Source organism: Anguilla rostrata, chromosome 15 (assembly GCF_018555375.3).
Source record: "Anguilla rostrata isolate EN2019 chromosome 15, ASM1855537v3, whole genome shotgun sequence".
NCBI lineage: Eukaryota > Metazoa > Chordata > Actinopteri > Anguilliformes > Anguillidae > Anguilla > Anguilla rostrata.
This window is the reverse complement of record NC_057947.1, coordinates 28868844-28890677: the sequence shown is the minus strand read 5'-3', so window position 1 is coordinate 28890677 and position 21834 is coordinate 28868844. Positions and strand designations below refer to the sequence as shown.

The following is a 21834-nucleotide window of genomic DNA, read 5'->3' as shown; positions in this document are numbered from 1 at the left end:
CGATCGCTGTCTTACATCATGAACCAAATGATCTCTTTGACTCAATAACACATTTATCTCCACGGGGCAAAGACGTCCAATGCACTATGACAAGTGCATGGCCTGGCACAAAGGCTTAGCTTTAATAATACCGTGCACCTGCTTAATTTGACGTTTTCCAACAGATCGCAAACTAAATCCCACAGGACGCAAAGTGGGTTTCACTGGTACAACATTACTTCGGTTGGCCAGCTGAACACTGCTCAAATGCACACCATGCACAGAGAAATAAATGAGTCGTCTTAAACTAAAGCATCTGTAACTCTACACTGTACAATTCACTGCCAACACACGCTTCACGTGTCTATATGTCACAGCCTAATTACTGTGCTGTTTTCCATCTGCGAGAGCTGTGAACAGAATATGCCCATTGAGGATATTAAAGCAGTTCTCTCTGTCTCAGAACCTCAACAAAGCACTTCAGAATCCTTCCTTCTGCATCTTAGTCTCTCGCCACGAGAAGCATAAAACATCTCAGCCAAACCTGCTCTGTTACTGGCGATGACATCGGCGCAAACAGGCACACAAGCTCGTTCCTTAGGCTGAAGCTGGCACCTTCACCTTAAGCCGAGAAGGTTCTAGGGTTTAACATCTGAGAGCCAGACATCATGACTGATGACATACCCTACTTAGTTCTTAATGGCGTATGGCACATATGCCAAAGGAAAGAGAAGCGAGCTGTCTTTCTTGGTTAGTGAATGACCGGGGAGATGCTGTCCAAAGCACAGCTGACTCCAGACACCACACCAGACAGCTTGCCTTGCCTTGTCCTCAGCAGTGTGGTGCTGCCGGTCTGCGGTCCCAGACCGACAGAAGGAGCCTTGATAAGCTTCAGAAGGGTGGTTCCGAGTGACACCTGCTCTGGTGTCTGCCAGACATCACCCTGCCCCTTATCCAGGTTCTACCACCGGAATATGGAGCCCACTAACATCAGTGAGCTAAACATGGTGGTCTGCTCATCACCACCATAATGACTGCGGGACCCAGATGGTGAGGGTTAGTTCATCAGCACTGGACCTGTACAATGCATAAAGATGTACTTGGACACAGGCTGCTCAGTAGCAGATGTTCGTTTAAGATGGGCAGTGACGATGGCGGTGTTAATGCCTTAAAAATGCTTTTTTTCACATGGAAAAATGATACGTTAGCAGTCGGCTGATACAGAACTGCAGTTACACACATGAATCGTTTTTTTGTCCTGATATCAATTCAGTAATGAAGACTTAAAATGCACACAGCTTCATAACTAGAGAAGGGCAGTGAACTTCAAATTATGAACATGGTGCATTGCATTCTTCTATTATTTAAATGAACAAATCCTTAAATGGGAAGACAATTCCCTGAAATAACCTGAAAGGTTTAAGCCACCAGTAGGGGGTCCAGTTAAACCTCAGTAGGCTAATTAATTATACATTGTTGTGCTTTCTGCAGGATCTCTGCTATTATTTGCAGCTTTTATCAGAATCCCACAGAGATCCCATAATCAAAATATAATCCAGGCTCCAATCCTCTTTGAATTATCACTTGGCACACTTTATTCTGCAAGCACGCTGGCAGTGAAGTAGGGTAGTGTGTGTGTCAGTGCGTGTGTGTATGTGAGTGTGTGTCTGTGCCTGTGTGTGTGTGTGTGTGTGTGTGTGTAAATGTGTATGTGTATGCATGTGTGTATGTGTGTGAGTGTGTATGTGTGTGCGCGTGTGTGAGTGCGCGTGTGAGTGTCAGTGCGTGTGTATGTGTGTGTGTGTCTGTGCCTGTGTGTGTGTGTGTGCGTGTGTGTAAATGTGTATGTGTATGCATGTGTGTGAGCGTGTGTGTGTGTGTGTGTGTGTGTGCATGTGCCTGTGTGAGTGTGTGTGTGCGTATGAGTGTGTGTGTGTAAATGTGTATGTGTGTGCCTGTGTGTGTGTGTGTGTGTGTGTGTGTGTGTGTGCGTGTGCGTGTGCGTGTGTGTGTGCGTGTATGCCTGTGTGAGTGTGTGTGTGCATGAGTGAGTTGCATTCGTTCGTGTGATGCTGTGCCTGTGTGTGTGTGTGTGCGTGTCTGTGTGTGTGTGCCGTATGGCCTGTTGTAGTGGTGTTGCTATGAGTGTGAGTGTGTCGTGTGGTGTTGCTTTTGCCTGTTGTGTGATGCCGTGTGCCTATGTTGTGTGTGTGTGCGTGTATGCCTTGTGATGTTGTGTGCGTATGAGTGTGAGTGTGCGTGTGGTGCGTGTGCGTGTGCCTGTGTGTGTGTGTGTGTGCGTGTGCGTGTGTGTGTGTGCGTGTATGCCTGTGTGAGTGTGTGTGTGCGTATGAGTGTGAGTGTGCGTGTGCGTGTGTGCGTGTGCCTGTGTGTGTGTGTGTGTGTGTGTGCGTACGCTACAAGCCCTCTGCAGGGACCTGCCGGGTTGGTGACTCACACAGTCAGTGCATATGGCAGGCGATTAATGAGCAAGTGCGCTAATAGCTACCATAGCTAGCGGTTCATAAAAGAGCCCTATTTTCCATCTGCCGGCAGTTCACTGCAGCCAGCTCCCACAGTGCACTGCCCTTTCATCACACAAAGTACACAGCCTATCTGTGCAGGGCGCAAAGTAACACCCTGCTGCAGAGGCACAACAAAAACAGCCCTTCTGCCGGCTACACAAATCACGCATTACTGGACTATTACGTTAGACTGAATGAAGTCACTTATGAGTGCACACATCCATCCGTCCATCCATCCATTATCTATACCCACTTATCCTGGTCAGGGAGGGGGGGGGCTGGAGCCTATCCCAGCGTGCACTGGGCGAGAGGCAGGAATACACCCTGGACAGGCCGCCAATCTATCTTCGCTGCCATACAGATTTACAATTACTTCATGTCCGGAGTTTGGATTAAGTGTCATTAAGTGTTAATCATAGACATTCTGCTGACACCACCCTCACTAGATTACTTTTCTGGGGAAGCATAAAATGCGGATGTTTTTTTTAAATGCCATTCGGAAACCCAGCATGGACATGCCTGCAGCAAGACAGGCCAACTACCTGCAGAACAGTCTGAAAATTTACCAGCAAGAGTTACTCGCCTGCAAGAAAAACAAATTCTGCAGCAAGGCAAGGCTGCCGTGGCTAGTCCTTTCAAAGTGACCCGCCGAAACCTGGCGAAAAAGCATGAAAAACGAGCTAAAACCGTGAACGCACACAAAACCCACTCTTGGTGACAAACAGGATCCATTTCATGAACCGTCGTTTGCGGTGCCATATGACAGACGCCTCGATCTCTTACAGCTGTGCTAATTAGCATGCTCGCGCGTCCCGCGGCGTTTGAGAATCTGCGAGGATACGGCGGCGCGCCGAGCGATCTGTAATGTGCTGAGAGCTACAGGGTTTTCATGTTCTCTCAGCGCACCGCCTCGTCAGCGATTCTGAATCGAGGAAGATCGTTTGTTTGGTTTTCATTAAACGGCGCGCTGCGCATAGGACCGCTGTGCGTAGGACCGCTGTGCGTAGGACCGCTGTGCAGCGCAGCGTGCAGCGGAGAATATTCCGGGCCGTTCTGAGGAAGGCCTGACCCTCGCTGCACTGCGACCTCTCTGTGACAGAGACGCAGCACAGCAGGCCAGGGCCCAGAGCAGCGGGAGAACCACAGGTGAGCCTCAGAGGTGCGCTTTGAGGGGAAGTGAGGAGGATGAGCACAGGGGCAGGTGGGTAGAGGAGCAGGGGCAGGGGGGCAGGGGCAGAGGGGGCAGAGAGGGCAGAGGAGAGGGCAGGGGGCAGGGGCAGAGGGGCAGAGGGGGCAGAGAGGCAGAGGGGCTGGGGTGCAGGGGGGCAGAAGGGCAGGGGGGGGGGCAGGGGGGCAGAGGGGGCAGAGAGGCAGAGGGGCAGAGGGGCAGGGTGGCAGGGTGGCAGGGGGCAGAGGGGCAGGGGCAGACGAGCAGAGGAGCAGAGGGGCAGAGGGGCAGGGGTAGGGGGCAGAGTTCCCCCCCATCCTCCCCCCGCCCTCGCTGCTGCACGTCCGCCCGTTTCAGGGGGCTGGAGGGGGGGGGTTGTGCAGATTTCACAGGCCAGAGCCCGGGGGCACGCCCAGAGAACACGGATCAGGCTGCGGATTTGGGAACAATCCCGAGAGACAGAGAGTTACGCATGCCGGGACCGAGGCAGACACAACACGGGCCGGACAGGAGCAGAGAGGGGAAAACAGAGACGTCCATGAGAGGAAACGGACACAGGGGAGGGGATGGCAATGCAAAAAGCCCTGCCACAAACATACAGGCCACTTCCCCTGCAGTACTGCCTTCAACCAACTATCCAGGCCGGAAATGAAAAGCCTACACACACTGTCTATACAATCAAAAGAATCTCAACAATGACGAGACCAGCAAATGAAAGTAATGTGATAACAATAATCTGACATTATCAGCCCTTTCAATCTCTCCAACGAATTACAGCAAATCCATCACGGAAAGCTCAAATGTGTGACGGGCGGAGGCCACAATGGGCCCTTTCAAGAGGGTGGCTGAGCGGGAGAGGACCCCGAGCCTCAGGATTTACCCGCAGTGCCGCCGAGTTTGACTCAAGCGGAAAATTACAGCCAGTGTTCTGAGCGCACAGACACAATGGCGGGCGATGAGAACGGCAGCGGGGATTATTAGTGTCCTGCGTCTGGCAGCACAGGCCCACTGAAGCACAGGCTTAGTGAAGCACAGGCCCAGTGAAGCACAGGCCCAGTGAAGCACAGGCTCAGTGAAGTGCAGGCCCAGTGAAGCACAGGCCCAGTGAAGCGCAGGCTCAGTGAAGCGCAGGCTCAGTGAAGCACAGGCCCAGTGAAGCGCAGGCTCAGTGAAGCGCAGGCTCAGTGAAGCACTGGCCCAGAGAAGCGCAGGCCCAGAGAAGCACAGGCTCAGTGAAGCACAGGCTCAGTGAAGCGCAGGCCCAGTGAAGCACAGGCTCAGTGAAGCACAGGCTCAGTGAAGCACAGGCCCAGTGAAGCGCAGGCCCCGTGAAGCACACGCTCAGTGAAGCGCAGGCCCAGAGAAGCACAGGCCCAGTGAAGCACAGGCCCAGTGAAGCGCAGGCCCAGACAAGCACAGGCCCAGTGAAGCACAGGCCCAGTGAAGCACAGGCTCAGTGAAGCGCAGGCTCAGAGAAGCACAGGCCCAGAGAAGCACAGGCCCAGAGAAGCACAGGCCCAGTGGAGCACAGGCAGGAGACCGCAGAGCCCGGCAGGAGGGATCTGAGCAGCGTACGCTACCTTCTGAGATGGCGTGCGGCTTGATGATGCAGCACGTGCAGTCCGCACACTTTGCCGTGCTGGAGGGGCCACCGCTCGTGGTAGAGGGGAAGAAAAACTCCAACTCCTGCAAGGTAAAAAACACAGAACCTGCTCACAAAACGTACAGCTTGTCTTCCCTGGTAGTACAAAGGGGGATACATATGCATAACTACTCCTCACTCGAACTGATCCCTGTGTTATACATCCTGTATACCCTTTTTAACAGGTTATATTCTCAAAAATGTACTCTCCTCCCCTGTACCCTTGTGTTTTGGCAACAACCCGCTCTTCATCCTCAAGGTGCCGTGTTGAGCTCCACCCAGGAAGTGGCAGAGAATGAGGCGCTCTCTGACCAGAAACAGTTCAGAATGTTCCAGAAACCCAAACCACCGCCTGAGAGCTGAGAGAATGAGGTGCTCTCTGACCAGAAACAGTTCAGAATGTTCCAGAAACCCAAACCACCACCTGAGAGGTGAGAGAATGAGGCTTTCTCTGAGCATAAACAGTTTAGAATGTTCCAGAAACCAAAACCACTGCTTGAGAGGTGAGAGAATGAGGCGCTCTCTGACCAGAAACAGTTTAGAATGTTCCAGAATCCCAAACCACCGCCTGAGAGGTGAGAGAATGAGGCGCTCTCTGACCAGAAACAGTTTAGAATGTTCCAGAAACCCAAACCACCGCCTGTGAGGTGAGCGGAGGGAGCGCTGCCTACCCTCGCCGCCGACGCCAGCGAGTCGGAGCCGTGGGCGGCGTTCTTGGTGCCGTCCGTGCCGAGCTGGGCCCGCAGGCTGCGCGGCGCATCGGAGCGAGCCGCGGCGGAGTCCGTCGGGCCCAGGATCTTCCGCCAGGCCGACACCGCCTCGTCGCCCATGACCTCCATGGCAACGACCGGGCCGGAGGTCACAAACTGGACAAGGTTACTGCGGACGAGAGACACATCACTCAAAATCCAGCGTCCAATCAGCAGCCATTCAGCATGAGAGCCAGTCAAGGGTGTGAAACTGTTAGGTAACTCATTACATTGCCTCACAACAGGATACACTCACTCTCCACTAAGTGACCCTTGACCAGGCCAGATTTATTTCCTAATAAGCAATACCTTATGAAGGACATAAATTACTTATCTAGGGAGGTAAAGCCACATAAACTGGGCTTGGATTCAAATATTTTTGTCAGAGTTAAAATGTTAGTGAATGCAGATTTCTTAAATCACAAACATGCCAGAAACACAAATATCAAGTGCGAACAATCACTGTATAAAACGTGAAGCTGTGGCACGCTCTCAACCAACGCCTGTCTCACACAACGCTGCCCACGATCTCAAAACCACAGGACACGCACATTAAGAGAGTGTGTGAGCTCTGCAGCGACGGGCTCTCTCTGTAACTGCAGCCCCTGTGTGTGTGTGTGTGTGTGTGTGTGTGTGTGTGTGTGTGTGTGGTTTTGGCAGCGTGTAGCCGCACAGCTTTCACACAGCGGCAGTTCTGAGGCTGCGAAACTTCTCCCGCTCAGACGTGCTGCAAAGTCACAGCAATGTCAGCGGGCTGCTGATGCCAGCGGCCGGCTTCCCAGAGTGGCCCCTCAGGGCCCCCCCGTCTCCCGCCTCCGCCCGCCTCCGCCCGCCTCCGCCCGCGCCCGCGCGCGTCAATCGTTCACGCGCCGCGCCGAGCACACTCACTTGAAGAAAGGCTTTGACTGGTGTTCGGAGTAGAAGTCTGCCGCCTGCTTCCTGAAAGAGGCGGGAGAGAGAGAGAGAGAGAGAGAGGGGGAGGCGGTTAATGAGTGACGGGTCTGTGGCGGCCTGTCCCCTTCGGCGGCTACGGCAGCGCTGCGCCGGTCTCCAGCCTCTTCATCAGCGACGATGATGACGCTGCTGCTCCTTTCCCTTAACGAGAGAGAGAGCGGCCCCATGCAGGTTCTGAGGAGCGAAGTCATTCTGGGACATCAGAACAAGAATGCTTTTTTCACATCTTATGTCATTAATCATTAGATTTTCTGAGTCTTCTTACTTAGTTTTTTTCCTGAAGAAACTTAAGGAACGCTATTTGACCCTGCAAATGCCACAATGTTATGTAACGATGCATCAGAGCTGGATGGTGGGTTAAGGATAAGCCACTAATTCACTGCACAGTGCATTCTGCAAGATACGAGTCCCATGAGAAGGGAAACCGCCATTGCGGCTGACCTCGTATTTTCACACGCACCATGCTCTGCACAATCCAGCTAAATGAATCTGCAGTCCCCAAACTCCTTCAAGGTTACTCAGAGGAATTATCATGGGAGAGTCCAAACAGCGCTGTCACAAATATTTAACCTTCTGAGAAAATGCAGCCCATGACAATGCTGTGGTTTCCTACAACCGCACAGATAAGACATGGGAGGAGGGCTCCAGAAACACAGCCTTATCAGACCTTATCAGAACAGGGTGAAGACGCGCACCCCTGACACCTTCCGCTTATCACCACATTCCATCGCAGCTGCTTTTCACATCGGCCGTTCCAGACTCACCCGCAAACAGAGGGCCGCACTGCCCATATCACCCTCCTGCAATCAGCAGTTTCCACGCAACGCACGACTGAACCGATATTCTGCTGTTCGTATCGCAAAAGAGTACATCACACCTCACGTCAGATCAGCTTCATGGAAAATGGCTGGGATGAATTAACTCCACAGCCAGTACTTCCCACTGCAAATTACAGTCTGTGACAGCATTTCCATAAGAAGGTCAAGGAACTGAATTTACTGATAAGAGCCGTTTCCAATTTCCATACACTGTACATCTCCTGGGGAGACACCTCTATAATTGCACATACCTACAGTGTTTAGCTGAGCAGAGCAGCAAGGCCTCATTGTTAAACTCAGCTCACGGTAGGTACAATCTGTCCAGTCCCGACAGCTTCAGCTTGCCTAATTTTAACGTTCATTCGGGAATTCGCTAGAATATCGACACTCACAATTCTTCAGCTTTCCTACTTCTGTGACTGCCAATGCTGTTTCTTGCAGTTAGCCACGCACATAAGAAACAGGCAACGTTTTCAATAACATTCAGTATGGCAGAGTTGAACGCGTACGTGGTTGGTATTTTCCTCACGTTGGTTCGAAATATGCACTGTGTACATTCCCCGTAGCCTTTAAGAAACGCTGTGGGGGTGCTCTGGGCAACCCGCAGGGGGCAGTGTTGCTGAATGCGTATGTCTAGTCTCCTGAGGTGACGGATGAGGCAGTCTGCTGAGCAGAGGAGCCTGGGAGAACTGCAGAGCAATTCGCCGCGGATCGCCCGGGGGGGGGGGACATCCGCTAAAAACGCCAGCCGCGTCCCGCAGCGCGCTCCGATGTGACACCGCCACTCGTCGTGACTCCGGGCTCCGCAGGAAAAAAACGCTGTCCTCATCCATTTCTCCTCCCGGACGCCGGGCCTACAGGAGGAGCCACAGTCTCTTCCTCCTTGAGCCGAAATGGAGTAATGCTGCCACCATCTGCTGTCGCCGTAAACAGGGACTGTTCCCCGGGCACACACGGCCTTACACGACACGCAAGCACGCCTGGGAAATTTTCTGGAATTAAATCCAAGAAACATTTTATTATTTTTTAGCTTTACTTCAGGGGACAGTGTGATACGCAGGAAAGCCTGATTAATGTTTTTGGAATGCGATATGTCCTGATGACCGCATAAGCAGAATATGCGCTTCCTCTCGTATTATGCAGTGCTGTTTCAGAAGCGAGGATCTCCGTGAGCGCGCTCAGAGTCTGCGGCTGTAATGAGATCACGCAGGACGGCCTCGGGCCCCAGGATGTGCTGCACGATCTCTATTCCATTTTCTGAAAATGTGAAAAGCAATTTCCGCTATGGTGCTTTTATAAAAAAACAAACAAACAAACAAAAAAAACATATCTGATATAACAAAGTGTATTATTTCGCAAAAAAGTAATAGAAATAAGATAAAAAGATCAGAGTACAATAGTTTTAGACTGACTTTTCATTTGGTTTTTGCAGCGCAAATAAGCAGCATTTAATTCCACTGCGGTGCCACAAAAGCACATTCTACAGAATCGGGGCCTTCGGTGCCACGCAGTTTCCCGGGGCAACCGAAGCTACACCCCCCTACTTTCCACTTTGCTGGAGTCTGCTGGCATGAGGGTGACCCCGTTTACGAGAGCCTAGCGTTTGCCAGCGTGAGGAGCCGAACAGCACGCGGGAGCGAGCGGCCATTTCACAGCCCGTCTCCGAGTGCTGCCAGCGTTTCACAGACACAAACAGACACAAAGCCGCGGGCGCTCGGAAGGACAGCGAGCAGACGCGCGCGGGCCGGGGGGGCGGGCCGAACGGCCTTTTAATGCACCCCTCTGCCAATGCCCCGCTCTACAACTCTTCTGATTCGCCCATGCAGGAGTCCATTTACACACATGCACATAGTATTTACTTACAAACGCATAACCAAAATATATAAAAGGCTTTTTTTTAAAACAGGAAACACTGGGCACAACTGGCAACTGATTTCTGTGTTATAACATTAATATGCAGATCAGTGATTATATACTTAATGGTAGCAATTCAAATCAGGTGAATGCAGAGAAGTAAATTACTGGTAGCAATGAAATTTTAAAGGCTATTTTCTTACCACGATAGCTTTGTCATCTTGGCTTTTGTTACGAGCAGGTTTTCACTGTAAATCATCTGGATGATGTCACCAATCTTGGTCACAGCATCTGGCTTTATCATAGCGAGAGTTCTGGGGAAAAAAAGGAGTAGAAAAGCATCTCGGTTATATGTCAAATTTATATCTCATATGACTGCACAGGATTAAAATGAGGTGTAGCAGGTACGCATTCATTCAGTTGTGGGGGCTGAGGGGGGGCTGGAACCCCCGGTGTACAGGAGAGACAGAGAAGAAAGGAAGGAAAGAGAGAGGAAGAAGAAAGAGGGAGAGAGGGAGAGAAAGGGAGAGAGAGTAAAGAGGAAGAGAGAAAGTGAGAGAAAGAGAGAGAAGAGAGAGACAGGGAGTGAGAGGGGAGGCGAGGAAGTCAGAAAGAGAAGGGGAGAGTGAGAGAGAGAGAAAGAGGGAGAGAGATTAAATGTTCAGTATTCATTGCAGGAACACGTTGGAGATGCAGAGTGTGAGTCGTGCTGATCAGGCTGCAGCTCTGAACACAAATAAAAGCCTGTCACAGCCGTCACACACCAACAATATTCTGCTCTGGGCAGAGAGGCAGCCAGCACACTGATATGAGCACACACATGCACACACACACACACACACACACACGCGCGCACACGCACACGCACACGCACACGCACACGCACACGCGCACACGCACACGCACACGCACACGCACACGCACACGCACACACACACGCACACGCACGCACACACACGCACACACACACACACACACACACAAACACGCGCACACACACACATGCACACGCACGCACACACTCATAATATTTATCAGCAGCTGCACCGCAAAGCAGCACTGCCTTTGCAAACAGCCACCTTAGAGGAGAGCAACCCAAACAACCCAATTAGCTTCATGAAGCATCCTTCCTTCCAAACCCTCTGAGGCAGACCCAGTGACCTTCTGTTTGCGTTCGGACGCAGATCCAGATTTTGCCCTAAGGCTGACTGAGAAAGAGTAATCTATGCAGATTCATGGATCGTGTTCACTTGTATGTCTGAGGTTATCTCTGAGCTGTTTTCAAGTAAAGGTGGGTACACACTGTACAGTTTGAGATTTTAATAGTTGTTAATGGATATTAAACATCAGAATTCTGACTGATCACTTGCCAAAAACACCTATCAGGAGGAGGGATATGTGGCCAGCACTGAATGAAGAGCAATCTTTCATTAGCACACAATCATGTGAGCACTTATTCAAAGCTACAAACAATGACAAAAATACGGAATGAATAATGTAGTGCTTTACAAAGGATTCTACCAGGCAAAGTTCATTTACAGCAAGGCATACCATCAAGGTATGGGTAGAGAACACAGACTCTACCCCAATTCTGCTCTGGTCCATTCCTTAAGTGTGCCACTGTGGCTTGCTGTGAACTCGGTGGTGAAGTCGTGCACGTCAGGCGTAAGGGATCAGTGTGTGGAGCCCAATCCCATCTACACCGCACATGCTACACGCCTTACAGATGGCATTATTACCATTCTGCTCATATGTATCCCTGAGTTCAAACATTCTACAGATTCAATGCTTCAGGACATAACTATTTAATCTTCTCTGAAGTATCACGTGGTGGTCTCTCTCTCCCTCTGATTTCTTGTTTAATCTTAACCTCCTCTCTGAGATGAAGGGACGGAAAGTGAGGCAGACTTGTGCTCTGGTCCGGCGAGGAGACACGGTAAAGCAGAAAACCAGCGAACGTCACATTTTTGGACCGCCGAGTCGTTTCGCGTGGCAAAGGGCCCGGAGGTCCTCTGCCAGGCATTCTCTGAGCGTTACTCACGCCTTCTTCCTCACGCGGCCTCGGGTGTGGGGAACAGCGGGGGAGCAGACAGGAGCAGGCTGTAAGGGCGGAGATCTCTCACTCCGTCACGTTTCAGTACCTCGGTCGTTTCAGCGGGTCGGCAGGCGGAGAGCAGCGTTCAGGGGCGGCCACGAGAGCAGCGTTCAGGGGCGGCACCGAGAGCAGCGTTCAGGGGCGGCACCGAGAGCAGCGTTCAGGGCCGGCAGACGGAGAGCAGCATTCAGGGGCGGCCCCAAGCCGCTCGCTCGCTTTGTGACAATCAGAGCGGCAGGAGGTGCGTTCCTCCGGGCGCCAATTTGTGCCCAAATAAATTGGCCGCCCATCCCAAGCTCGCTCTTTTGCGGATGGGGGGGGGGGGGGGGAGGCTGGAAGGGGTCATTTCGGCTGCTGAAAAGAAGGTTGAGTTGGAGATCAATTAAGCTTGTGTCCCCCTTCGTTCCACTGTGAGCAGGGAGAAAGGGTGTAGGACTAATGAAAAGGCAGGCTGCTGGGTCAGAATGAGGTTCTACCGGCTAATCCCACACGCTGGTGCAGTCTGGGACATATTAGCAGGTGTATGAGAACAATCAGTGTGAAGAAAGATGTCACTGAAGGCTCAGCCTAACTGTGAAATAACTGTCAAAGTTATTATTTTACTTCTACACACAAATAATATGATTTGTACGTACAAATAAAATACTAATTTTGACAGTTATTCCCCAATGCAGATAAAATCCCTTCAGTGAACCTTTGAGAATGACAGGATCTGGAGACCCCACTGAACTGTGGGTACGGGGGACGTATCGGCTGATGATGAAGCCCAGCATTCGGGCCCCAGATTTACACCAAACAGGGCATTCTAAGTGGCTGACATGTCCCATTAAAAAGAGACTCACTGTCGATAACTGTAACATTAATTAATGAGAAGAAATATTTTATCCTCCGGTTTTCTGTCTGGCAGCTTTGAGCGCTGTACCCAGACTATGCTTCACTGAAAAAGCCTTAAACTGTTAATTTGACAGTGCTTTCTGTGATTAATTGGTTGCTAATTCCAGTAACTTTGCCCTTTCATTTAGCTTTTCGGTATTAAAAAGCATGGCTATTGTCAGCAGTTTAACAATTAATTATCAAGTAATTGTCATGAATGGAAATTACATCATTTTGGGTCGCGAAAAGGATTGATTGATGTATTTGGGTCATCGCTGAATAAGTCTGTGTACGCCTGATGTAGCATATAGGGAAATGAAGGAGCCAAGCGGCCAATGGGAGCTCACCTCTCTTTCTTGCAGCCTAGCTTGCTGGCAGTGTACTGGTCCCCATAGCCAATCAGGCTGAGCTGACGGGAGAAGACATGCACCCGGTTGCCCACGAAGAGATCCTCCTCCTTCAACTCCTCATACCTCGTCCGTCTTAAAAAGGTGCGTTGGTTTTTCATATCAAACTGCATTGAGGGGGGAAAAATAGGTTCAGCTCAAGCAACACGTCACACCATTTATACATTTTTGAGGGGAACAAATTACCCTGTGTGCACAAATTCAGCACACAGTGTAGCTTAGTGTATCTCCAGCACACATTAAACCTAAGTCTTAAGTGCAGTGACACACACCATGGTCTGGAGGAGTCAAAATTACTGTCATCATCCGGTAAGTATGAATTACAAACGAATACACTGTTATGCTTTCATTTATTTTTAGTTAGGTGTCAACATTAGTGCGCCTAGCCAGAACTAATATGGGAAATCCTCTTAAAAAGCCTGTTTGCAATAACTTTATTCACAGGCTCAGAGAAGGATGATCCGCTTTATCCGAATTAAAGAATTAGCTTGACTCTTCACTGCGACTTAATTCAGCGGAGAAATACTGCTCAAAAACCTGCAGTGTTGCAGGCTCTTTAAAATGCAGATCTTACGGTGGCACAAATGGCAAGCGAAGCAAATAACAGGAAATTACTGCAGAATGTCCCCATATTCCTTATGGCCGGTAATATCTGTAACTTGCACATGAATTCTGGAGGATGGCAAACCTGCGTAGCTGGCATTATATTCATTACCCATTATTAGACTGATGTTAATCTGCAAAACGCCAATAATGTAACACTGCAATCCAAATGCATATTCTTACATAGCTAGTTCCTTTAAACCACCTGAGCCGTTCCTCCCATTTCCTATGTTAAACCAGCTGCAGAAACTGCGGACTAGTACATGAGGTTACAACATGTGAGCAGCAACCCTGCATGAACGGCACCGTCCACCTCACCATCTCGACGGAGCCGTCCCTGGGGTAGAAGAGCAGCTGGTAGCGGCGCAGGAGGGAGGCGCTGGGGTCGTACCATTCAGCCAGAAAGGCGAAGCGCTCTTCCTGAGGGGGAACGGGGAAATGAGCTCTTCACTAAAACAAAAAGAACGCTCGTTTATAACACAATATTTACAGCGTAATCATACGAATCTGTACTGACACCAAAAGTGCATTCCGCCACATGACAGTAAAATAAATAAAAACCAGAGTTATGAAAACAAAAATAAAAAGGTGCATGCAAAGGTGTATTTTACTTTTACCACGTACATACAGTTAAAGATGTAGACACACTGGCAATTTCACCTGAAATAGTAGCTTTAAGGAGTAATGAAGCAGCAAGCCCTAATTCACACTGCCACCTAGTGAATGGGAGGCCAAATAATTTGTGTGATTAACTTTTCCCAGTAACTGCAGCAATAACAACTCTAGTCCATTGCAGAGAGCTATTTGAGTGTCGTTTGATAAACAGCTTGACCACATACAACTCATCTCTCAGCATGTAAATCATTTGACAGAAATATTAAAACCAGAACAGCAGAGCATAATACTAAGCACATGTAATGCTTGCTGGAATTAGATAATCCCTTTTGACATATAAAACTACAGCTGTCACCGTGAGCTGTGAACGTATTCAACAATTCATGTAGTTCAAATACCTAAACACCTCTGGGCAGCAGATGATGATGCCTCTTCCCCCTATATATCATTTCACCAGCTGAGGCCACAGCACCAGGAACTTAATGATGGGAACCCAGAATATGTTTCACAGTTGTTCTTCTGGAATGACAGGCCCCGCCCCCTAGCCCCACCCCCTGGCACAGCCCCCTCATTCATAACTGCAGCCGAACAGCATAGTCCACCCAAGCCCGTACAGGGAGGCTGTGCCTTCTTAGTCATCCAACACTGATGAGAGAATTTGAAGGATCCACGCTAACACTTTTTTTCCCCCAAAGAGCACACGCGCTCCCAATTAGTAGATGTGGTCTGAAATTATTTTTCCAGTTAGCACACATCGACTGGAACACTCCAAAAATGGAGACCGTGCTCGCAATTTAGTGATTAAAATAGCCTTCTTTGTTAAGTGGACTTGGCTTGGGTGCCCTGACACTCAGCCGGTCCCAGAGCAGGCTTTCTGAAGCAGATGGCCTAATCACAGAGCTGAGGCTGCTGTGGCTGGCTCACTGCTTTCCAGTCACAGTAAATATTAACATTTGAGCAAAGTGAAGAGGCTCCTTCTCTGTCCTCCGCTGGCACAGCCTCAGAGGGCAGGCCGCCGCTCGAACAGTCTCCTCGCCTCACACTCCCCAGAAGGGAAGCCGGCGAATCTGCAGCTCGCCCAGCACCTGACACAGCTGCAGTCTGTGAGCCGACAACCACAAGCCTTCTGCTAACGATCTACTTCTGAGGCGTTTCTGATCCCTTTAATAAACCTGCACAGTGGAAAGTGACGTGACACACCTTTAGAGAATACGAGGATACGGCACTACGCTTCTACACTGCGGTATCTTCAGGCTCGGAAGAAGGCTTATCAATCGAACGCAACTCAAACTGACATCCAGACTCGCTGTGGTCATTACAGATCATGTGGCTGAAACAAAACTTAATAGCCTACTTTCATCCATATTTTTAGTTGACTATCATTATGAAACCAACTATACACACATAATTAAACCAGTAAAACTCCAACAAAAAACATGTACCCTTACTAACAAATGAATACTAGTACTAAAGTAGTACAGGACTCACTTTCCCAAATACCCGCTGTCTCTCTGCGCTACAACGGGAGACGGTTTCTCCCGCCCTCATGCAGACTGCAGCCAGATCAATGTTGTTTAACCTTAAAAAGGCCCATTTGGGTGATGCAGAGAGGAGGGAATGCTTCTGAGAGGAAAGGAATGCAAAAAGCTTACATTTAAATTTGGATTCCCCCTCCCTGTAGAAATTGCTTACCTATAAGGCCACAGTCAACATAAATTGCAACAGGTCAACTAACCAGCCCCAACTAATTCTCAACCAATTCTCTAACCAGCTAAATTCCACCTAGTTACTTCTACAGCTATTGCAACATAATTTCAACAACAGCAGACAATATAGCTAGATCAACTCTACTGCCCCAGCAAAGTTCAGGACCCATGCTCTTGCTAAGTAAATTTCAGAAAAAATATAATTCACATTCCACTGTCTTTACGAGGTATAACTGTGTTTACTCAACACTGTCCTTAAGCAAAAAATAATTATAACAGGATTTCAGTCTGGGAAAATTCATCTAACTGTGAATTCATGCCTCATTCAAGAACATTCATCAAATCAGGGCTAGCCTACAACATCTATGATCAATACTGACCATGCATAATGGCTGTTAAAATAGGATTGACTAATTATGCTGGTAAACAATTAGGCTACATGTACTAAAACATGAACCATTTCTAATAAATGCAATCTATAGTACTTCTCAGTCTGAAATTGAAAATGTTTTTCATAACAGCAAGCAAACATTGCTTAAATTAATCAAAAAACAGCCATTATTCAATGCCAGCAGTGTTTCAATTCCTCATTATTCATAAGTCATTGCCTGTCACAGAAGAAAAATTAAACAGCAGAGCTCAGGAGGGAACTGCACAGCCACTAAATTAATTTAAACTGTGCTGGGTGAATTAACAAACTGCCAACTAACTTACAAAAAATGACCCAAAAGGAAAGGCTTATATAATAGGGTATGGCAGGATTGTCTCTACAGAGGACAGTCTCTAATACAGCCCTTTCTCAAACAGCGAATCTCTCGCTGACTGAGAACATTATTTCTAGGACACGCTCTGACAGTATGTGATCACTGTGATGTGTTTTAGGCAGCGATATGACACAGGGGAGTTCAAATCAAGGGGAGTTGTCAGCAAAATGCACAAGACAAACTAAAGCAATCAGATTTGGTGCTTTTCTGATGACGGTTTTTTTTTTTTTTTGCTTTGACAAGCTGCTGTAACCCTTTAGAACAAAATATTTTCCATGGCACATGGGAGTGCTGCAAACAGTTTAATTATCGAAATATATGTGGCAGCCTTCCTTATGTCAGCATTATCGGGCCAATTATATGTCCATCATGATAAAAGCAGCAACAACGAAAAACATCTAGAAATTGCGATGCAAATAAAAGGGAACGTATCGCAACACAAGCGTCGTTTAACAAAAACAATACTGCCATCTACTGGACTGAATATTGAATATGCGAAAAGTACATACGAAAGTAACTGCTGAACGACAGACAGCTCACATTTCGATATAACTATAATGTATAATACATAACGTTACAAGGAAAGATATCATACATTTTAAATATAATTACTTGCAATTCACTCAAACATTTTATGATATCAACATATACATAATTAAGGTTATAATCCAGTTATAACCCTATCTGTCCAGTTTCACATCCATAGGTTCAAATCTTGATTAGTCACAGTTGAAAGACTACACGCTGTGACTACACGGCCTAATTTCTGTGGAGCGACATTGACAATCCACAATATCTGGTAACTAACGTTAGATTGCTCGGCAAGGTAAACGGAGGTTCAACCCCAATTAGGCTAAGGCTTCTGCATTTGTGCTGTTGTGCTCATTGTTAGTTGTTGTGCACGTAGCCAGTAAACCTAAAGTTATACAGCTAGTCATAGATAGTTCAATAGCTCATCATGAAATCGCTTTACTAGCTTTCTCTTGTCAAGTTAAAAACAGAAAGCCAGTATTATCGCAACAGTTAACGACTGTGCTTACTACAATAACACGAACAGCTAGTGAGCAAGCTAACCGACGTGACACAAGTGCCTTCATTAACTAATTTTGCAGAGAACTTAGCTAGCTAACTGTTGCTGTAGACTAGCTAATAATGAAACTAGCTAGATAGATAACTGGAGTTACACAACTGGCATGATCTCTGGCTCCCTGTAGTTATGTTAGTAACAGTTTAACTCCAGCTAGCTACCGTTTTACCGAACTTCACAAACGTCTTGACAGTGATTATGTAAAATAGAATATAAGAAAATAGAACATTCAAATAAATGTATTAGGCCCGTTTACCATTTCTGAAGATATTCTGGGACAGCAACAACCAGCTATATTTTCTTCGCGGATGCAGTCAGCTAACGTGTTCGTTTCGTTACCATAGTAACGTTCAAACGCGGATTGTCTTCTAAATACAATACAATTTAATAAAACAAATGCCTTTGAGTTTATTTTTAGTAAATTTGAAACGTACGTCTAGCGGATCAAGGTGGTGTATAAAGAGCTACGCAATTAAAATAAAATGTGAAAAGCTTCGAAAATACAGGAAGTTAGACGGAAGTAAAATGATGACCCTGTGGTCATCAAATGAGTGTCATTGTTATGAATCCGGACCAGGGAACCAGAGATTTTGTAGTCTTTCTCTATGAGTAGAAGTGTGTTCCGAGCGAAAAGTGTAACTATTTATAACTTGTAGTAAGGAGCTAGGCGTTGTATAGCATGACGTACGTGGCTGTACCTAGCTAGACCGTAGTTCTATTAATGTCTTAACATATGCTGTTGTAGTTATTTTATGTGATATTGCAGCATTTGATCGTCACCATTTAGGCTAACAAGCAAGGTAAACGTCTTAACAGCAGGTGCATGCCATATTCATTAGCAACAGCACTACTAATGGCTAATTCAACGTGATTTTCTTGGTTTTAGGAAGACAATCTGAGAAAAGGTATTTAGTAAATCATACTCGAAATGGCCCAGGATCCAATCATTTTGGATGGTGGACTGGCAACCGAACTGGAAGCAGCTGGTTTAAAGATCCAGGTAAAGAACAGTACATATTCGCCAAAGGGAATGTACAGTATGCCAGTGAGAGCTGTTGGATTAGTAAAATTTGTTTTTTATAGGGTGACCCATTATGGGGTGCTCGATTTTTGCATGCCAATCCTCAGGCTGTTAAAGAGGCCCATACCAGGTAAGAATAACCCATTTAGTATGAGTTTTAACTATTGCCATGTTATTGTTCTTGCTATGAATAGGCATATTACATCTCATGACTCATCCTGAGCATCCATGACTTTCATCATACAAAATGATAATCTCTGAAATGGTCCAATCTGATGAGCATTGCAAAATGCAACATATTGTGTACGTTATAGATTCCTACGTTGTGGTGCTGATGTTATTACAACAGCTACATACCAAGCTAGTGTTGAAGGGTTTGTCCAGCATCTGGGCCTGACATCAGAACAGGCCAGTCAGCTGCTGATGTCAGGGGTGCAGCTGGCCAAGCAGGCAGTGCAGGATTTTATGGCTGACGGTGTTCATCCAGGTAAGGGTAAGCAGTGACTGGTAAAAGAAAATATGCTCTTTCTACACCTATACATAGTGCCCTCTGTAATGTTTTGGCCAAAGACACATTTTTTGCTTGAATTGGCTCTGTACTCCACATTTTAAAAATTGTAATGAAACAGTTCATATGCGGTTAAAGTGCAGATTCTCAGCTTTTATCAAATGGTATTTTTTATACATTTTGGTTTCACCATGTAGAGATTACAGCACTTTTTATGGCAGAGGATAGTGCAAAAACACCCTTGGCTGTGCATTTTGTGCTGTTTTGAAGGGCGGAGAGTGCCACTGGTGGCTGGATCTGTTGGGCCTTATGGGGCCTTTCTGCTTGATGGCTCGGAGTACTCAGGAGCTTATGATGAAAGCATGAGTAAGGAGGTGAGTTACTGTCAGTTCCTCCTATGTGGCATGCCACTAGAATGGTCTTTAATCTGCAGCCACGGGCATCTGGTCTGACCTCAGGAGCTGAAAGCTTGGCATCGACCTCAGATCCAATGCTTGGTTTCTGCGGGAGCCGATCTCATTGCCATGGAAACCATCCCAAGCCTTAAGGAAGGAGAAGCATTAGTGGAACTTCTCCAGGAGTTTCCCAATTCAAAAGCCTGGTTGTCCTTCTCTTGCAAGGTACCACATGGTCACAGTTTCCATTAGCTGAACACACTTTCAAAATTACCAGACTATAACAGGTACAAGCAATAACAAGCTACTGTATATATCGAAAACCGCTTGAAATTTCTGAATTTTATACATTGACAGAGAAATGTGATGTCACTGCCGCAATGGCTGGAGATGTTACGTGTATGTAACAGAGTGAATTTTCCCCTTTTAGGACGCACAGCACATTTGTAATGGCAGGAGATTTTCAGAGGCAGTCCAGGTGGCTAAGAGGTCAAAGCAGCTGGTAGCTGTAGGGGTGAACTGCAGTGAGCCGACACTGGTGGAGCCACTGCTGGAGTCTGTCGCTCCACACAGGAGTCCGGACTTGAGCTGGGTGGCTTACCCTAACAGTGGGCATGACTGGGTTCCAGGCACTGGGTGCGTTCAGCAGACGAACCCTCCACAGTCAATATTTTATATATATTGCTTGTTAGAAATTAAAACTCATCTTCTTGCCCTCATTTTGTCAATAATTTTTAAATCCTCCACCAACCTTATCAGGTGGAAAACCTCAGAAAAGAAGGTGTCCTTAGCTGACCTGAGCCCAGCATGGAGAAGACAGGGGGCCGCTTGGATTGGTGGGTAGAGTCATACGCAAACATTAGTTATCCACTTAGTCACTCATGGGCCCCTTCAAGCTCGGTGGTATTAAGTGGAATGTGCATTTCTTTGCAGGTGGGTGCTGTTGCGTTTTCCCAGCTGACATAGCTGCAATAAGACACAAGCTGCTGGGAAGCAAATGGACCGAAACTGCTTGAGGAGCGGAGGAGTTTCATCACGCTGACTTGAAATGATCATGCCGTGGCTCAAATTCCAGAATTGATTCACAGGCTATTGCTTTAAGTACTGAGGCAATGAGAACAGACGATTTTGGCTATTTCGGTATATGCCACGTTGATTCATACACATGAATGATTATTGCATGGTTCATTACCTTCGATTCAATAAAATGCACTTTTAAGTGGTATAAAAGTTCAATACATCTTTGTTAATAAAAGAATGGGGGGAAAAAATGCAGTTGTAAGAATCCCCTCGGATATACCAAACAGCAGAAGTATCAGAGTGGCGAAGGAACACGTAGCCTTACCCGGTGCTCCTGGAACGGGATTAATTTAACAATATCTCTGTTATCTGACTCCAATAATGTTTTAACCTTTCCTCTGTGCTAACAGTTATGCATAGAAGGAGGGAACTGCCTTCTACCAGTAGTGTGGCTCTATACGGATCTATCTTAGTAGACACGGTCGTGTCTCTGGCTTGTGTACCATGCATAAATACAATTGTTTATCTTGCTACGACACTAGGGTATAGGTAAGTGACTGCAGGGTGCGGATATCCTGAGTTCCCTTATATTAGGACCTTAAAACTGCTAGGTGTGCAGCGGTAAGAGTCAAAGAGGAAAGCCAGGTTAAAGTGAATGCAATTTATTGTAGAGTATGTTCAATGATGGCAACATACAATGGTGCAGAGTGTGTAGTGGAATGGCTGTAAGCGAATGGTATGCACTACGCAGTATTGACAAGAACCCAGAACCATTCCACTTTTCCCCTTGTATACTCACGGATCAAAGAAAAACCCCAAGTCATCAAATAAAGATACAATACATAACGAAACAGTACATTAATGGTCCTGCTTGTGCTATCTGTAAGCATATCACACCGGGTTAAATTTTGTAGAGCGGCTGGGCGCTGATCCATAGGTATCAACATCTTTAGTCTGCACCCACTATACTGCACAAAAGACACCAACTTGTACCCCATGACATCAGCTTTCCAACCACACCGAAAATGATTACACTGTATTATGGAGAACC

General features: G+C 47.4%; 2 protein-coding genes across 3 annotated transcripts in view; one reads left to right on the top strand and one right to left on the bottom strand.

The window, feature by feature from the left end:
• nme7 (NME/NM23 family member 7) overlaps window positions 1-21834 on the bottom strand; it is a 55045-nt gene that overhangs the window by 30474 nt on the left and 2737 nt on the right. The window contains 6 exon segments of the mRNA XM_064310292.1: window positions 5253-5358; window positions 5986-6193; window positions 6952-7002; window positions 9893-10003; window positions 13005-13171; window positions 13986-14087. Coding sequence (XP_064166362.1) covers window positions 5253-5358; window positions 5986-6193; window positions 6952-7002; window positions 9893-10003; window positions 13005-13171; window positions 13986-14087 — 745 coding nt within the window.
• Window positions 17473-21639, top strand: zgc:172121 (uncharacterized protein LOC337599 homolog). 2 transcript variants are annotated; one of them, XM_064310298.1, is made up of 9 exons: window positions 17473-17551; window positions 18726-18839; window positions 18923-18990; window positions 19175-19347; window positions 19639-19742; window positions 19827-19988; window positions 20194-20399; window positions 20523-20599; window positions 20697-21639. In XM_064310298.1, the coding sequence occupies exons 2-9, from the start codon at window positions 18768-18770 to the stop codon at window positions 20777-20779; spliced, it is 945 nt and encodes a 314-aa protein (XP_064166368.1). In that variant the 5' UTR covers window positions 17473-17551; window positions 18726-18767; the 3' UTR covers window positions 20780-21639. The 2 variants fall into 2 exon arrangements, with proteins under 2 accessions (XP_064166368.1, XP_064166367.1); XM_064310297.1 differs by lacking the exon at window positions 17473-17551 and adding an exon at window positions 18389-18639.

What these genes read in the sequence shown, in the direction of transcription:
- zgc:172121 (XM_064310298.1), top strand. Translation starts at nt 18,768, where the DNA reads ATGGCCCAGGATCCAATCATTTTGGATGGTGGACTGGCAACCGAACTG. An exon ending in CAGCTGGTTTAAAGATCCAG is followed by an intron (nt 18,840 to 18,922) that starts GTAAAGAACAGT and finishes TGTTTTTTATAG; the next exon opens with GGTGACCCATTATGGGGTGC. An exon ending in GACTGGGTTCCAGGCACTGG is followed by an intron (nt 20,400 to 20,522) that starts GTGCGTTCAGCA and finishes CAACCTTATCAG; the next exon opens with GTGGAAAACCTCAGAAAAGA.